Source organism: Tiliqua scincoides, chromosome 2, assembly GCF_035046505.1.
Source record: "Tiliqua scincoides isolate rTilSci1 chromosome 2, rTilSci1.hap2, whole genome shotgun sequence".
In the NCBI taxonomy this organism is placed as follows: domain Eukaryota; kingdom Metazoa; phylum Chordata; class Lepidosauria; order Squamata; family Scincidae; genus Tiliqua; species Tiliqua scincoides.
Window position 1 is genome coordinate 265610664 of NC_089822.1, and position 14420 is coordinate 265625083.

Consider the following 14420-nt stretch of genomic DNA (forward strand, 5'->3'; position numbering starts at 1 on the left):
TCTCCAGCATGATGTCCACATGTAGTGCCTCCTGGCTTGGATCCAGCCAATTCTCCTTGGTGAGGTATGCAGCTTCTCCAAAGTCTGGGCCCTGAACGAAAAAAAATCAGATATCAGGCCCACCAAGCAGATGCAGAAGCCAAGCTATTGCCATGGCCTTCCGGGCGAGGAGATCAGAATGGCAGAGATATACTATGTTGACTCATCCTAACCAGCACTGAGTTACGCCAGAAAGGACAGGAGTTTCTATTGTGGAGGATCTTAGAGTGGGAGGGATCCATAAGGTCATCTAGTCCAAACCCGTCCTAAGCATCTCCAGCAAATACCTGTTGAGCCTCTGCTTGAAGATCTCCAATGATGGAGAACCCACCACCTCCCTTGGCAATCTGTTCCACTGCCAAACTGCTCTTACTGTCCAGAATTTCTTCCTGATGTTCAATGGACAACAGAGAAGGGTCCCCAGTCACTCCAACACCCTTAGGAGAGGACCCTCACACGATGTACACATCCACACACTCACCTGTCTGTGCATGCATACTCCAGGTCTCTCTGATAGTTGCTAAAAATTGCCTACTTCTTACAGATGGCCAGTCAGTGCAATTTGGGTGTGGGGCAGGGAGGTGCCTTGTCTATCATATCTGAGTGCTCCAAGATGCTGTGGAGTGATTTACCACTCAACTCTAGGATCCCACTTCTTCTCCTCCAAGATCCTGTTTGCTGTCCCCTACTTCTGTCTCTTTTCACATAGGTGCAATAATTGCTTGGTCAAAATCGAGGTTTGGCTGACCATGTTCTGTCACTACACCATCAAGATAGGGTTGCCATAGATATGTCCTGGCTCAGCCTGTTCTTTGGGGCCTATTGGTTTCTTAGAGCTGATGCTCATTTCATATTTAGTGCTGTCACATGTGTAATCACTTTTCACACATGCTCTTGTTCACACAGTTTTGACACAGCAGAGCGAGATACACAGATGAGTCACGGTTTCTTGTGGTGCTGCTCTGGGTCTTGTACAGAAAAGAGAACAAAGGTTTGGATGTGAGAGTCGAGAAAAGAGAGATGCCAAAGTACAACAGAGAGATGACAGGTACGACTGCTCCTGTCATCGCTTTCAATTGACAACAAGCTTCCCGCTCAAGGTTCCCCTTTACCTCTTGGTTGCTTACTCAGCCCCTCTTGGACTTGCTTCAATATGGGGCAGTCAAAGTACTTTGGAGCCCAGAGGTCCACTCACTCTGCTTCACCACGTCACTGAAGCTGAACGGAGGCCAGCTTACAGGATTCTTCACATCATTGTCTTTTAATGATCCGATCTTAATAATTTGTTAATAAGAGAGGTTGCTTTTAGTAGGTGGGAGATGGACGTAGTTAGCGACAACCTCCTGCTGATAGCAGCAGTTGAGAAACAGACCCTGCTCCTATACCCAACTCCTGCTGACTTTGGACAGAGCATTTGCTCCTATGAGAGACGTCTCAAGTTGTTTTAAGAGGCAGTAAAACTCATAAGAACAACCCCACTGGATCAGGCCATAGGCCCATCTAGTCCAGCTTCCTGTATCTCACAGCAGCCCACCAAATGCCCCAGGGAGCACACCAGATAACAAGAGACCTCATCCTGGTGCCCTCCCTTGCATTGGCATTCTGACATAGCCCATTTCTAAAATCAGGAGGTTGCACATAGACATCATGGCTTGTAACCCGAAATGGATTTTTCCTCCAGAAACTTGTCCCATCCCCTTTTAAAGGCATCCAGGCCAGATGCCATCACCACATCCTGCGGCAAGGAGTTCCACAGACTGACCACACGCTGAGTAAAGAAATATTTTCTTTTGTCTGTCCTAACTCTCCCAACACTCAATTTTAGTGGATGTCCCCTGGTTCTGGTGTTATGTGAGAGTGTACAGAGCATCTCTCTATCCACTTTATCCTTCCCCTGCATAATTTTGTATGTCTCAATCATGTCCCCCCTCAGCTGCCTCTTTTCTAGGCTGAAGAGGCGCAAACGCCGTAGTCTTTCCTCATAAGGAAGGTGCCCCAGCCCAGTAATCATCTTAGTTGCTCTCTTTTGCACCTTTTCCATTTCCACTATGTCCTTTTTGAGATGTGGCGACCAGAACTGGATGCAATACTCCAGGTGTGGCCTTACCATCGATTTGTACAATGGCATTATAATATTAGCCGTTTTGTTCTCAATACCTTTTCTAATGTTCCCAAGCATAGAATTGGCTTTCTTCACTGCCGCCGCACACTGGGTCAACACTTTCATCGACCTGTCCACCACCACCCTAAGATCTCTCTCCTGATCTGTCACAGACAGCTCAGAACCCATTAGCTTATATGTGAAGTTTTGATTTTTTGCCCCAATGTGCATGACTTTACACTTACTGACTTTGAAGCGTATCTGCCATTTTGTTGCCCATTCTGCCAGTCTGGAGAGATCCTTCTGGAGCTCCTCCCAATCACTTCTGGTCTTCACCACTGTCGTCTGCAAACTTGGCCACCTCGCTGCTCAACCCTGCTCAACCCTGTCTCCAGGTCATTTATGAAGAGGTTGAAGAGCACCGGTCTCAGGACAAATCCTTGGGGCACACCGTTTTTCACTTCTCTCCATTGTGAAAATTGCCATTGACACCCACTCTCTGTTTCCTGGTCTTCAACCAGGTCTCAATTCATGAGAGGACCTGCCCTCTGATTCCCTGACTGTGGAGTTTTTTCAGTAGCCTTTGGTGAGGGACTGTGTCGAACACCTTCTGAAAGTCCAGATATATAATGTCCACAGGTTCTCCCGCATCCACAAGCCTGTTGACCTTTTCAAAGAATTCTGTAAGGTTTGTGAGGCAAGACTTACCCTTGCAGAAGCCATGCTGATTCTCCCTCAGCAAGGCCTGTTCGTCTATGTGTTTTCTGTCTTTGCTGAGGCATTCCACCATCTTACCCGGTATACGAGATGTTAGGCTGACCGGCCTATAGTTCCCCGGGTTCCCCCTCTTTCCCTTTTTAAAGATAGGTGTGACATTTGCTATCCTCCAATCTTCTGGCACCGTGGCCGTTTTGAGGGACAAGTTGCATATTTTAGTCAAGAGATCAGCAACTTCATTCTTCAATTCCTTAATAACTCTTGGGTGGATACCATCAGGGCCTGGCGACTTATTGATCTTTAACTTATCAATTATGTCTGAAACATCTTCTCTTTTCACCTCTATCTGACTTAATTCCTTGGTCAGGCGGGGCCGTTCAGGCAGCGGTATCTGCCCGAGGTCTTCTGCCGTGAAGACAGATGCAAAGAACTCATTCAATTTCTCTGCCATCTCTAAGTCTCCTTTTATCTCCCCATTCCCTCCCTCACCATCCAGAGGGCCAACTGCTTCTCTGGTGGGTTTCCTGCTTCTAACATATTTGAAGAAGCTTTTATTATTCCCCTTCATGTTGCTGGCCATGTGTTCCTAGTAGTCTCTCTTGGCCTCCCGTATCACCTTCTTACATTTCTTTTGCCACAGTTTATGTTCCTTTTTATTCTCCTCATTAGGGCAAGACTTCCATTTACAGAAGGAAGCTTCCTTGCCCTTTATGGCCTCTCTAACTTGGCTGGTTAGCCATGCGGGCGACTCCTGGACTTAGTCGAGTGCTTCTTCCTTTGCGGTATACACTTCCGCTGGGCCTCTATTACTGTTGCTTTAAGCAGCCTCCATGCACTCTGGAGAGACTGGACTCTTTTTACCTTCCCTTTCACTTTACCTTCCCTTTCACTAGCTAATGGATGCTGCTGAGACGTTCCTTGATGCTGCCATAAGTGCAGTTAGAGAATGTTGGAATTGGAAGGGATCTTAGAGGTCATCTGGTCCAACCCCTTCTCGGGGAAGGCAATTACAGCTTCCCTGACACAAGATCCTCTGGCCTCTGAGTACAAACCTCTGGCAAGGGGAGCCCACAACTGCACGAGGCAGGTCCACCTGTTCAAAGTACCACTGGAAGTAACTGGCAATGACATAACTGCCAGTTACCTCTGGACTGGGAGGCCAGATGTGATGTGACAAATACCAGTAAGAGGCTCAGGGTGGACAGGAGGGCTTTTTCAAGCATGGAAAAGCATGCTTTGGCGCTTTGCTCGCCAAGACGAGTCTCCCACCACTGTTTGTTGTGTCATGTTCCTGGTCTCACTCCCAGGGGTCCGGTGAGTACCACTAGACATCACGTCAAGTACCACTGGTGGTTCCCATACCACTGGTTGAGAAAATGGTAATTTTGAGAAAATTGGAAAAGGTACAAAAATGATTACTGGGCTGGGGCACTTTCCCTCTGAGGAAAGGCTATGGCGTTTGGGCCTCTTCAGCCTAGAAAAGATGCGCCTGAGGGGGGACATGACTGAGACATACAAAATTATGCAGAGGATGGACAGAGTGGATAGAGAGATGCTCTTTTCTCTCTCACACAACACCAGAACCAGGGGACATCCACTAAAATTGAGCGTTGGGAGGGTTAGGACAGACAAAAGAAAATATTTCTTTACCCAGCATGTGGTTGGTCTGTGGAACTCCTTGCCACAGGATGTGGTGACGGCATCTTGCCTGGATGCCTTTAAGATTGGACAAATTTCTGGAGAAGTTCATTATGGGTTACAAGTCATCATAGGTATGTGCAAGCTCTTGGTTTTAGAGGCAGGCTGCCTCTGATTGCCAGATGCAGGGGAGGGCACCAGGACGCAGGTTGTGCCTGTTGTCTTGTGTGCTCCCTGGGGCATTTGGTGGGCCACTGTGAGACACAGGAAGCTGGACTAGATGGGCCTTTGGCCTGATCCAGCAGGGCTCTTATGTAATCTAGTCCTACCCTCTGAACCAAAAATAAGATGATTGCAGGCTGCAAAGCCTGAGCCATGCGTGTTGCTTTGGATGCTGCTTTTTGGGACTGGGCAGATCAAGAGGGGGAGCTGATTCACCTCCCATCTGGCCTAAGAGGGGGCGGGGTCAAGACTCCACTCCCCCAGCAAAGATAGCAAGTAAGTCCTGGCTTTTTTTTAGGAGATGCACTCTAAGGGTTAAAACACCTACTGCAGATTCCTGGAGGGGGGGAGGGGAATGAAGTCACTTTTTGCCCCCTCCCCTTTCCTTTGTTTCTCCTGGCCACATGCCTCCTGACCTGCATGAGGTCTGCAGCCCCTTCTGGGATCTGGTGGTGAGTCCAAAGCCAGCTGGGGGAAAAGGGGAGTCCCAGGCAGAAGAGGGAGGAAAGGAAAAGAGAGGAAACCTGGGGGTGGAATGGGGGGAAGAGGAGCCCAGGCTCAGATCCCAGCCAGTGCAGGGATCAGGAAGAGAAAATGGGACAGCCACCCCCACTGCATCTAAACTTCTGTTTAGGGGCTGGTGTTCTTAGATGGCTTTTTTTACTTATGTAGTGAGGGTTACTAGTTTTCTTTTAGTGTTTATTTTACTTTTCAATTTAATTTTACATTTTATTATCTGGATCTGTTGGAAGCTTCCTTATGTTTGGTTTTAACAGCAACAGGTGGGCTAAAAAGGGTGAGAAAGAGAGCTGGACTTTGCGGCTGAAAAGGGTCCTTCCAGCGTCTGAGCCTGATCCAGAAGGACCGGAGAGATCCTCGGTTGATACTTTTACATGTACAAACTGAGGAGGGCAATGCGGGGTGCATCGCTCAACATCCACTCCCCTCCACCCCCTTTCATCTCCAGATTGGGGCTATCCTTCATCATGATCCCCTCTCATGATTCAGGACATCATCAGGGATAAATAAGGCGCCATCCTTGGAGGCTGTTCATAAAAACATAAGAAGAGCGGCCACAGGCCCATCTAGTCCAGCTTCCTGTATCTCACAGAGGCCCACCAAATGTCCCAGGGAGCACACCACTGCATCCTGGTGCCCTCTCTTGGGTTCAGTTTCACTCTTCTGGACTGGGCTTGATGGAAGAAAAGCAGGAGGAGGATTGGCCCGGGGCAGAAACTGAAGCAAGAAAGGCAGATCTTTGGGAGGGTCAGGAAAGCCTTTGCAGAAGCACATTTTGCAAAGAGATTTCTTGGAGGTGTGTGGGCAGGCAGAGAGGGGAAGAAATAGTAACAGTCCAGCCCTATCCCGCACTAATGCAGCCCTGAGATGAGGAATTCCCTTATGTTGAGGAGGCCTCCGTAATTCCCCCCCCCCCGATGATGCACATACATCTTTGGGGTGGCTGCCCCCACTGCTGGAAATTGGATAGTTTGGGCACTATTAGAAATGAGAAGGAAAAAACAGAGCAAGCCATGAGATCTCACCCTATTGGGGCATTTCTGCATTAGAACCAAAGTTGTTGGGCAGATAGGAAGAAAATTGAGCAAGGACGTGAAATAGGAAAAGGGCATGGCAGGTAAATGTCTTGGCACCACCTTTGTCTCCTGCACAGGCAGTAGGATGGCTTCCAGACCATCTCCTCTTTGGCATGGAGCAGAATCGGCTACTCTGCAGCCTGCTCAGGTAAGGGTCAGATTTCCAGGGCAATGCTGAAGAAACTGCTTTGGAAGGAGCTCCGTCCTTTTCTCAGGGCTTGAAACAGCCCGTTTCTTTCTTTGAAGAGTCACAGAGCAGTGTGAACTTTGGGCTGCAAGAGTTGGGAGACCCACTGGTTGACCAGCAGAATATTGTAATGGGCTCCCTTATTATTTGTCTGTCATTACATATTGTCAAATATTCATTGGAGTTGAGAATTTTTCTAATCACACATCTGGGATAATCAGGAGAAGGCATCAAGCAAGCTCACGCAGGCTGTCCCAACACAGGGGCTCAGGTTTTGCTAGTGACCTCAGAGTCTCCTGACACCCATGCTGTGCCCCTATGGAGGCAGCAATATCTGTCTTTGGAAGAATGCCCACAGCTGGCCGTCTACATCCTACCCTACCTTGGATGAAGGGGTTTGTGGGACAGCAGCATGGACTATTCACACCTGCTGGCCCCTGCTATACAAGCTGGGATTGGGAGTCACCTGGCCCCTCCCCACAAACAAATAAACTGAGAAATATCCATAACAAGACCTGGCATGTTGGAAATAAGATAAAATTCAGTGATACAGCCTTGAAAGCTTAGTAAGTGTGCAGTCAAAAAGAACTACCTGCTTACATAAACAGGGCAGGAAACTATGGAATAATTGCATCTGCTGGCATCCTACAGCTCCAGGATGACCCAAAAGAGGTCCAGATCTCCTTGGGGAAAGAACTCCAGCAGCCTGTTTTTCTTCCCCAAAGGAGCCTGATATATGTGACTGTAAACATTCACAATACACACTTCCCTGGGAGGCAGTTTCAGTGAACCCAATGGGGCTTCCTTCTGATCTTTGGCCACTGATCCTGCGGCTGTGATTACTCCATGGTGGCCTTTTCCTTCAGGACCCCAAGCTTTTTATGGGGCTGGCATTTGTCCCCTCCGAGAGGAGAAAAAAATAATGGGCACCCAGCTGCTCAAATGTTGCCAAATACATTGCAGGGAAATGCCCGGGTCTTCGCACTTCATTTTGCCTTCTGGGCAGTGAATCAAAGGGCAGGCAGGGTGCGGATGTGGAGAAATGATTTGGGAGGAGTGCATGATTTTTTTTTTTCAGGGTCCAGTGTCCTTTGAAGAAGTGGCAGTACGTTTCACGAAGGAGGAGTGGGCTCTGCTGGATCCAAGCCAGAAGGCTCTGTACCGGGAGGTCATGCTGGAGAATTACAGGATCGTGACCTCCCTGGGTGAGGATGCCCTTTCTACCACAGCATGTGCTGTTCTTATTATTCACTATCAGAATTGCACCAAAGCCATGGGGCACGTGGGGCTGTGCCTCACTGTGACAGTGCCTAGTCCAGGAGGGCCGCAAACATGCCATAAAGCATGTTTGGACCTCCTCAGGAGCAAGCCGTATCAGCGCACAGAGGTGCACTGGAGCATGGAGGCTGCATCCAGCCTCCACGGCAGCTTGCCCCAGATAGGTTGCGTCAGCTCAGCTCGGCCAGTGCAGGGGTCGGGAGGGTGGAGAGGAGGTGGGAGGGAGGCGTTCCGGGGCGGGGGAGGGCGGTCCCAGGGGCAGGCAGATGGGGAGCAGGAGGCGGGGCTGGGACCCAACAGATATGCTCGATTCTAGCCCCAGTTCCCGAGCAATGCGGGGAGTGGGTGAAAGCCACTCCACTCTCCTAGGACTTTTGTCACCTCCGGAGGTGGTGCAAATCCGAGGAGATCCATTGGGGCTTCACTGGCTTACCCAGGGGTAAGGGAAGAGTTTCCCCTTGCCTCTGGCTGAGCCGCAAACAGCCCCAATCTCACCCTGGATACAGCACAGGCCTCCTGGCCTGCCTGTTACAGTGCAAGATAGGATTGCACTGCACATGGGGCCAAGACTCAAGATTATATTTTTATTCCTGTGGTGGCCAGCATAGGAGGGACACATGATTTCCAGATCACCTCCAGGGCTTGCTGCTCACACCTGTCACTTTACCAGCCTATTCTAAAACAAATGCAGAAACAGCCAACGTCACACTCACGGTTTTCTTGAATGATCAGATTGTGATACTACCTTGTGTTATGAACAACTGCATTATTGAGGAAGAGCTTTTAGTCCCACATCAGCCAGAGGTAAGCCCAGGGATGTCTTAGCCCTGAAAACAGCTTTTCCACAAGCCTGAGCTTATTTGGAGAGGCTTTCAGGGGCAGAGGGAAGCCCTTGGCTCATTTATCTCAGTCCTGTCCACACTGACTGACAGGAGCTCTGCAGAGATTCAAGCTGGGACATCTCCCAGCCCTCCTTTCAATTGGTGCAGGGGTCTTTACCAGCTATGGATGGATCCTCAGGTCTCTTGCATGCAAAGCAGGTTCTCGACCACTGTGCTATGGCTGCTCTGGATGATTGTGTTTCTCCAGCGACTGCGCAGCTCATGGAGCGAAAAAGCAGGAGAAGGCCTTCTCTGCAGACCAATTCCTATGGGTCCGTGCAGCTGATTCTCCTGCATTTCCATGTGTGGGAGTTCAAAGTACTTGCCTCTTCTCCTGTTCGTGCCCTTTGTGTGGGATCAACCCAGGATCAGGTCCCTTTGGAAAACCTCAGTGCTTTGTAGTGCTCATCTCCTTGTTTCCTTCTCAGAAGAATCTGACTTCATTTCTAAGCTGGAAGAAAGAGAGTGTACATTTTTTCATGATCTTCAGGGAGAAGAGAAATCTGCAGGTGACTTGCTTATGCAGAGTCCTACTGAACACAGCAGAAGCTTCAACTCAGAGTGTGCTGGCTGAATTGGGGCCTTTCTGCATGATAGCCCCCCCCCCTTTTTCAGGGATTTGTTGGCACTAGTTAGGATGAGTCAGCAAAGTACATCTCTGCCATTGTGAACTCGCACCCGCAAACTGCAGCTGGGCTGAGCTGTTGACTGACAGTGTCGGTGTGATCTGAGAGACGGGCTCTCTAACCCACCACATAAGAACATAAGAACAGCTCCACTGGATCAGGCCATAGGCCCATCTAGTCCAGCTTCTTGTATCTCACAGCGGCCCACCAAATGCCCCAGGGAGCACACCAGATAACAAGAGACCTCATCCTGGTGCCCTTCCTTGCATCTGGCATTCTGACATAGCCCATTTCTAAAATCAGGAGGTTGCACATACACATCATGGCTTGTACCCCGTAATGGATTTTTCCTACAGAAACTTGTCCAATCCCCTTTTAAAGGCGTCCAGGCTAGACGCCATCACCACATCCTGTGGCAAGGAGTTCCACAGACCGACCACACGCTGAGTAAAGAAATATTTTCTTTTGTCTGTCCTAACTCTCCCAACACTCAATTTTAGTGGATGTCCCCTGGTTCTGGTGTTATGTGAGAGTGTAAAGAGCATCTCCCTATCCACTCTGTCCATCCCCTGCATAATTTTGTATGTCTCAATCATGTCCCCCCTCAGGCGTCTCTTTTCTAGGCTGAAGAGGCCCAAATGCCGTAGTCTTTCCTCATAAGGAAGGTGCCCCAGTCCCTTAATCATCTTAGTCACTCTCTTTTGCACCTTTTCCATTTCCACTATCTCTTTTTGGAGATGCGGCGACCAGAACTGGACACAATACTCCAGGTGTGGCCTTACCATCGATTTGTACAACGGCATTATAATACTAACCGTTTTGTTCTCAATACCCTTCCTAATGATCCCAAGCATAGAATTGGCCTTCTTCACTGCCGCCGCACATTGGGTCGACACTTTCATCGACCTGTCCACCACCACCCCAAGATCTCTCTCCTGATCTGTCACAGACAGCTCAGAACCCATCAGCCTATATCTAAAGTTTTGATTTTTTGCCCCAGTGTGCATGACTTTACACTTACTGACATTGAAGCCCATCTGCCTTTTTGCTGCCCATTCTGCCAGTCTGGAGAGATCCTTCTGTCGTCCCCCTGACCCTTTTCCGAGCCAGGGAGTGGGAGGAGGCATAATGGAAGCGAGGTGGCTACCCTGCCCATCCACTTCCAGGGGGGCTGTCTCAATTGGCCTCTTGGAGGGGCCAGTGCTTTTTACTCGGCTGCCTGTTATGGAGCTTTAAAAGGTGCTGGATCCCAAGCGCACCACAGCCACATGAGTGCATGGCTAGCAAACAGAACCCTGAGATCGACATGGGGTTGAACATGGGAAGCTGCCTTAAAGAGAGTCAGACTCTGGGTCTTTCTAGCTCAGTACTTTCTACAAGGACTGGTAGAGGCTCTCCAGGGTTTCTGAGGGATCTTACCTGGCCCCACCTAGAGATGCTGCCAGAGGCTGAACCCTTCCCTTGAGCTACATCATGTTGGAACTTCCTATCTCCTATATTTTTCCCTGATCCCCCCCTTAGTTATTGCCTATTTTTCTGTATTTTGGGCCCCCGGAGGCTTCTACTGGTTCAGCACCCTGGAATGGACATTCTTTTTCCTGTGTGTGTTTGAAAATCACCATTGCCAGATACGCAGATGTGAATATGGGATCCTTCTCCGGTTCACGCAGCTCTTCTGATCTACAGGGTACATGTCTAATCTTGTCTGATCTTGGAAGCTAAGTAGAGTTAGGCCTGGGCCAAGTATAAGTACTTGGCCGAGTATAAGTACTTGGATGGGAGACCGCCTGGGAATACCGGGTGCTGTAGGCTTATACCATAGTCTTTCGAGACTGAAGGTTGCCAACCATCTGATCTACCCTTCAGCTTCGTTGCTTTTGAAACTTCCCATCACTCAAAGGGGATTCTGTAGTCACTGGTTCCGAAGCTGTGAGGCATGATACCAGCCAGGGGAGCCGCAAAAAAATCCCACTGCCTATACAGTTGTAGCACTAATGGGGAGCTGTGGCCAATGACCCAGTAGGTCAAGGGAGCCACCAGTCAGAAAAGTTTGGGAACCACTGTTATAGGTGATTGTTTAGGCCCAGCTCTGTCACAGGGAGGCAATGCAGGCAGGTCCTGGCTACCCGTTACCCTGGGGTACCATTACAGTGGTAAATGCAAACAGCGATCCATACGTTTTTGCATCTACGAAAAAACAGCAAAGAGATTCCCATTTCCCTAGGGAAGTCACATTATTCTCCAGCATGATGTCTGCATGCAGTGCCTTCTGACTTGGATCCAGCCTGGCCCGTTTCTCCTTGGTGAGATACACAGCCTCCTCCTCAAAGGAGACTGGACACTGAAGGAAAAAAGTCACAGATCAACCCCACCCAGCAGATGCTGAAGTCAAGCTGCTGTCCTGGCCTTCCAGGTGATAAGATCAGAATGGCAGAGATATACTGTGTGGACTCATCCTAACCAGTGCCAGAAAAGAGGGGAGATGCTATTGTGGTGAAGGGTCCCCATTCTCCATTGTTCTGGTGCGAGGAGGCCTCCATATAGCTTGATGTGCACATCCACACACTCACGCATGCGTGCTCCAAATTCCTGGGAATCAATGCCTATGAATCCATTAGGGTTTACTTCTAAATATACATGCCTAGGAGTGTGCTTTAAGGGTTCCATTTCTCTGCTGCCCTCCTAATTAAAATTCTCTCTCTGTTCCAGGAAGTGACAGAAAAGACAGTGAAAATCAGAGGGGGCCATGTGGGCTGTCAACCATTCGTGACACAGAGGAAGTGACTTTTACAGACCAAGACAGATCAGGGAGGCAGGGGGCTAACCCAGCACCTATTTGGAGAACAAACTATGTTTTATGTCAAGGCCATAATCTCCATGACATCTCAGTTCAACAGGAACATCAGAAAGGGGGAAAAAAGAAGTGTCCATTGCATGGCGAATCAAGCAGTTGTTCTCATGTTCATCATGAAGGGGATTTAAATGTCATTCCAGTTGATCCCGAAAAAGAGACTGAAAAGAGGAAGCAACAATGCTCCCTATGTGCAAAGTCTTTCAGCAGTAAAGCAACATTGAGAACACATGAAGGAACCCACACAGGGCAGAAACCATATAAATGCCTGGAGTGTGGAAAGAGCTTCAGTAGGAGCTCACAGCTGACTGTGCATCAAAGAACCCACATAGGGGGAAAACCATATAAATGTATAGAGTGTGGAAAAAGCTTCAGTAGGGGTGATACCCTGACTTTGCATCAAACAATCCATACAGGAGAGAAACCATATAAATGCCATGAGTGTGGCAAGAGCTTCAGAGTGAGATCAAGCTTGACTTTACATCAAAGAACCCACACAGGAGAGAAACCATATAAATGCCAGGAGTGTGGAAAGAGCTTCAGAGTGAGATCAAGCTTGACTTCCCATCAAAGAACCCATACAGGGGAGAAACCATATAAGTGCATTGAATGTGGAAAGAATTTCAGGAAGAGCTCACACCTAACTGTGCATCAACGAACCCACGCAAGAGAGAAACCATATAAATGCATAGAATGCAGAAAAAGCTTCAGTAGGAGCTCACACCTGAATATGCATCAAAAAGCCCACAGAGAGGAGATACCCTATACATGCTTGGAGTGTGGAAAAAGCTTCAGTAGGGGTGATAGCCTGACTTTGCATCAAAAAACCCATATAGGAGAGAAACCATATAAATGCCACGAGTGTGGAAAGAGCTTCAGAGTGAGATCAAGCTTGACTTTACATCAAAGAACCCACACAGGAGAGAAACCATATAAATGCCACGAGTGTGAAAAGAGCTTCAGAGTGAGATCAAGCTTGACTTTACATCAAAGAACCCATACAGGGGAGAAACCATATAACTGCATGCATTGCGGAAAGACCTTCAGGGTGAAGTCTTGCCTGACTGTGCATGAAAGAACCCATACAGGGGAGAAACCGTATAAATGCTTGGAGTGTAGAAAGAGCTTTTGTTCCAGCAACACTTTAACTGTGCATCAAAGAACCCACACAGGTGATAAACCGTATAAATGCTCAGAGTGTGGAAAAAGCTTCAGTGATAGGAAAACCTTGAGTGTGCATCGAAGAACCCATACAGGGGAGAAACCATGTAAATGCTTGGAGTGCGGGAAAAGCTTCAGGCAGAGTTCAAACCTGGTTTTGCATCAGAGAATCCACACAGGGGAGAAACCATATAAATGCTTGGAGTGTGGAAAGAGCTTCAACAGGAACAATACCCTGACTATGCACCTAAGAATACACACAGGGGAGAAACCATATAAATGCTTGGAGTGTGAAAAGAGCTTCTGTAAGAAACAACATCTCACAATACATAAAAGAATCCACACAGGGGAGAAGCCATATAAATGCATGCAGTGTGGAAAAACCTTCAGTTGGAGCTCAAGCCTGACTGTGCATCGAAGAACCCACATAGGGGAGAAACCGTAAGTGCTTGGAGTGTGGAAAGAGATTCAGTGACAGCAAAACCTTGACTGTGCATCGAAGAACCCACCCAGGAGAGAAACCACATAAATGCATGGAGTGTGGTCAAAGATTCAGTGTGTGTTTGAGTTTGACTTCACATCGGAGAACCCATACCAGAGAGAAACTATATAAAGTTTTGGAATGTGGAAAGAACTTCAGTAAGACCTCAGTGAGAGCTTTGATGTGCAACACAACTGGCAGCGTGTCAAAGAACCCGCACAGGAGACAAGCCATATAAATGATTGGAGAGTAGAAAATGCTTCAGTAAGAGCTCACATGTGAACCTGCATCAAAGAACACAGAGGGAGAATGCCTTATAAATACCTTGAGTGTGGAGAGAGCTTTACTTGGAGCGATGTTCTCTCTGACTTCTCATTGAAGAACCCTCACAGGGAAGAAACCATATAAATATCTTGAGTGTATAAGGTCCTCCCATCACTGCCCAATCCCTATTTCTTATGAACTAATTCACACTGGAGAGAAACTGTTTGAATGCTTGGAGTGTGGTGCAAGCTTTTGCCATAGGATAAGCCTTAAGTCACATCAAGCTACAGACACATGATAATTGCCAGATTCATGCTTTAAGGGTGGAAAGAGCTTCAATCACAAACCTCCCCTGGCAATAAAAAATAATCCATACTAG

General features: G+C 48.2%; 1 protein-coding gene across 1 annotated transcript in view; it reads left to right on the top strand.

The window, feature by feature from the left end:
* Window positions 1-13741, top strand: part of LOC136640324 (zinc finger protein 721-like) — a 37368-nt gene extending 23627 nt beyond the window's left edge. The window contains exon 6 of the mRNA XM_066615367.1: window positions 12311-13741. Coding sequence (XP_066471464.1) covers window positions 12311-13741 — 1431 coding nt within the window. The remainder of the gene's footprint in view (window positions 1-12310) is intronic.
* The last annotated feature ends 679 nt before the right edge of the window (window positions 13742-14420 follow it).